Below are 3,677 nucleotides of genomic sequence, written 5' to 3' on the forward strand. Positions count from 1 at the left end.
TTTTTTTTTTTTTTCTTCATTTACAGGAGGAAAATGTTTTACAGGGACCGTTGTCTCGAAATGTACAGATTTTGAATACAAACATTACTTACAACTTTCTAGTCAAACGCCGTCAAGATGAGTGTCCAAGGGAAAGGTTTCCCTTTGGACCTAGGGGGAAGCTTTACTGAAGATGCACCGAGGCCCCCGGTACCCGGGGAGGAAGGAGAACTGGTCACAACAGATCCAAGGCCGTTCATCCACAGTTACTGCCCTGCAAAAACTGATGGGATCAAAAACGAGACTTCAACAGCGACGCCGAGGCGTTCCGACCTCGACTTGGGCTACGAACCTGAAGGCAGCGCTTCACCCACTCCGCCATATTTAAAATGGGCTGAATCTTTGCATTCTTTGTTGGATGACCAGGATGGGATTAACTTGTTCAGAACTTTTTTGCAGCAAGAGAGTTGCGGGGATTTGCTCGATTTCTGGTTTGCGTGCAGTGGCTTTCGGAAGCTGGAGCCTAGTGACTCCAAGGTGGAAAAAAGGCTCAAACTGGCCAAAGCGATCTACAAAAAATACATTCTAGATAATAATGGGATCGTCTCCCGGCAGATCAAACCAGCAACGAAAAGTTTTATTAAAGATTGTGTGCTGAGGCAGCAGATTGAACCTGACATGTTTGACCAGGCCCAAACGGAAATCCAGTCCATGATGGAGGACAACACTTACCCTGTGTTCCTTAAATCGGATATCTATTTAGAATATACTACAATAGGCGGGGAAAGTCCTAAAATCTACAGTGACCATAGCTCGGGTTCTGCAACGGGGAAGGGTCCAGCTGGATATTTGCCAACTCTTAATGAAGATGAGGAATGGAAGTGTGACCAAGCAGTGGATAATGACTGTGAAAGAGAATCTGTTTCTTCCAACAGAATTAATCAGAAACTAATTTTAGAAGCTGCGTCGCATTGTCCAGCACCATCTAGACGCCTGAGTGATGGAAGAGAGTTTAGGTATGTGTGCATTTAGTGGTGTGTTTACTGTTGTCATTCTGTATTGTGTAGTTTTTCATTTCTTGGAAGAGACACTTGATACCTTGACCATTCAGGGCAAAATGACGGCCCCCCTGAACCCCTAATACTTCCCTTGCCTCCTTCGACACCCCTGCCTTCATCACAGCCAGCAATAATACCCGATGCTTCTTGGCCGACTGGGGTATGTGACTTCCTCCTCTGTGACCGTGCTTGGGTCTAACAGCCGATCGTTAGGACCGAATACTATCACGTGACCGAAGGAGTGACATCACTGCTCACCTTAGATTCTGTAGCATAGACATAGCGAGGTGTATTTATCAAAACTGGAGCTGACAAAATCTGGAGCAGCTGTGCAGGGTAACCAATCAGCTTTTTTTTTCATGTTAAAATCTTTAAGCTGCCCATACACCTTATAACCATCGCACGACTTTCGTTGTGCGATGGTTGTAAGGTGATTAAAATTTCGTACGATCTGCCCATCTTGGACAGGCAGATCGTACTTGCGATCATCGCAAGCCCTCCCCGCTGAGGGGAGGGCTTGCGATGATTGCAGTGCTAAGTGGGCAGTGTGCGATTGCGCACACCGGCCTGTGCGGCATTCGTCTTCCGAGCACGCCACCAACCCGCCAAAAATCTTACGATGCATGCTCGGAAGACGAAAGTCATGCGACCTTACAGTAGAAGCGGTCGCACGCTGCCCATACACCTGCCGATTATCGTATGATAATTGGCAGGTGTATGGGCACCTTTACTGAATAGAGAAGCTGATTGGTTGCCATGCACAGCTGCTCCTTTTTAATACATTCCCCCCAATGAATTCCAGATTTTTTCTGACACGTGGTGTATGCTGGGTTTTTTTATTTAGAAGTATGGAAACCAGACAAAGGCCAGTCCCATTTTCATAAAAAGTCTAGGAATGTCGGCCTACAGTTTTCTCTCTTGTACTAAAGCAAACTTAAAAGAGAACTATAGGCAAACCTTTCTTGGCTGTAGTTCTCTTTAGGGTTACAGGAAAATATTTACTATGTTCTCCTGTGACCCAAAACTCAGCAAAAAGCAGGCTACTGCCCGCTATGTGTTGAGAGTGCAGAGCTGTGCTGCAGCCAGAAAGGATCCCGACAATATTGTCTGGATTCACCCAGCTGCCTGGTTGACAGGTGGCTCTTCCTCTCTAGAACCAGAGCTAGCTGTGTCCGCCCCTGTCCGTTCCTCCAGTCAGCTTTGGAGGGGGGAATTCCTGACAGTCATCGCTCACTGCAGGGAGAAGATCGTGAACTGACCAATCGGCAGTTTGTGATTGCTCAATTCTCAATCAATAGAGCCAAAGTATGACAGCTGCAGTGTCACTGGTCGGCTCCAAGTATGGGGGTGAGTGTGTTTCACTCATCCCATAGTTTTCCTTTAAAAATTAAAGCTGAAACGCTCTTGCTTCTTTGCCACTGCTCAGGGATGCTTCTGTTTGAGGCAGTAATTGCAGAGTCGGCAAATCATTTGGGCTAGGAAGAAGACGGTGACAACGAATAGATTAATTACTTCACAGTTATAGGCGTTTGTTTCATATGAGCACCAGTATAAAATTGGTCAGCTTAAAGTGACATGAAATTCAGGACTTAAAGCTTAAAGCATTCAAGTACCTTAACTATTACCAAAAATGTAACGTATTTGTGTATCACTCGGCTGTAGATCCTCCAATCATCTCTGAATTGGTGCTGACATTGTCCTTCCTTCTGGAGGGGGGCTATCTTTGTTCCCCATGGTCCCTGTGTGTGTTGTAAAGTAGTCACCACTCCAAGCTTGCTCCTGTGATGGACTACATTCTCATATCTAGTTTACTAATTTGCATTGAGATTGTAGTTCTTTTTTAAGATTTAAAGAGGTACTTTAACAATATCTTCAAAATAACAACAAAGGCACATTTTAGAAATGTTTAGTATAACAAACTACAAACATACTTCTAGATAATTGCCGGCTTTTCATTTTTTGCATACCTTATTTCTCTTTTCTTAGCTCCTGCGCACATGCCGACACCTGACTCTATTCCCGGCACCTTACAGATGCCAGGAGTGTAAATGCATCTGTGCTGCATTTATAGGCTTTGTATACAGAAATCAAAATTTCTAGGAGTCAGAATAAAGAGTTGTTAAATATTTACCCAAACACTTAGTCATCATGTTTCTGAACTTCTTGTCCAGTACAAGGTCACAAGGAACAGGGCAGTCTCCGGCAGATGTCCATCTCCTAACTTGGAGGGGTAGCAGGGGAATGTCTTGCCATGCTGTGCCTTTGTGTTTGTGGAGACACACACTGGCACATACAAGAGTGGCTTCATAGGACCCTGCAAGGGAAAGGAGCCACCCTAAAACAGGATATTAGGGCCAGTGCTCAGTGGGCCAGCTGATTCTTCAGGAAACTAAAACACATCAATGAGCAGAATACATTGTAAGTGATTTAATCGGCATTTCAGATGGCTCAAAAACATTTTAATATAACTTTAATTTACTCAGCGTTACTATTGTTCACCTCAAGTGTAGGTCCGTAGGGGTGTGTGTGTTTCCTGGCTCGGACGCAGACAGGATCCAGCCTGTCAGCATACGAGTACGCTCACCCGCATGGACGTTCAGGGCGGGTGAGCGTAGGTGGGGGGGGGGGGGCGAACGGCCG

General features: G+C 45.4%; 1 protein-coding gene across 2 annotated transcripts in view; it reads left to right on the forward strand.

Moving 5' to 3' along the window:
• Positions 1–24: 24 nt before the first annotated feature.
• Positions 25–3,677, forward strand: part of AXIN1 (axin 1) — a 49,295-nt gene continuing 45,642 nt past the window's right edge. For both annotated transcript variants that reach the window (XM_018567735.1, XM_018567736.1), the window contains exon 1: positions 25–995. In XM_018567735.1, coding sequence (XP_018423237.1) covers positions 118–995 — 878 coding nt within the window. In that variant the 5' untranslated portion in view covers positions 25–117. The remainder of the gene's footprint in view (positions 996–3,677) is intronic.

The sequence above is a fragment of the Nanorana parkeri genome, unplaced genomic scaffold (assembly GCF_000935625.1).
Source record: "Nanorana parkeri isolate BGI_ZX_2015 unplaced genomic scaffold, ASM93562v1 scaffold1087, whole genome shotgun sequence".
Lineage (NCBI taxonomy): Eukaryota > Metazoa > Chordata > Amphibia > Anura > Dicroglossidae > Nanorana > Nanorana parkeri.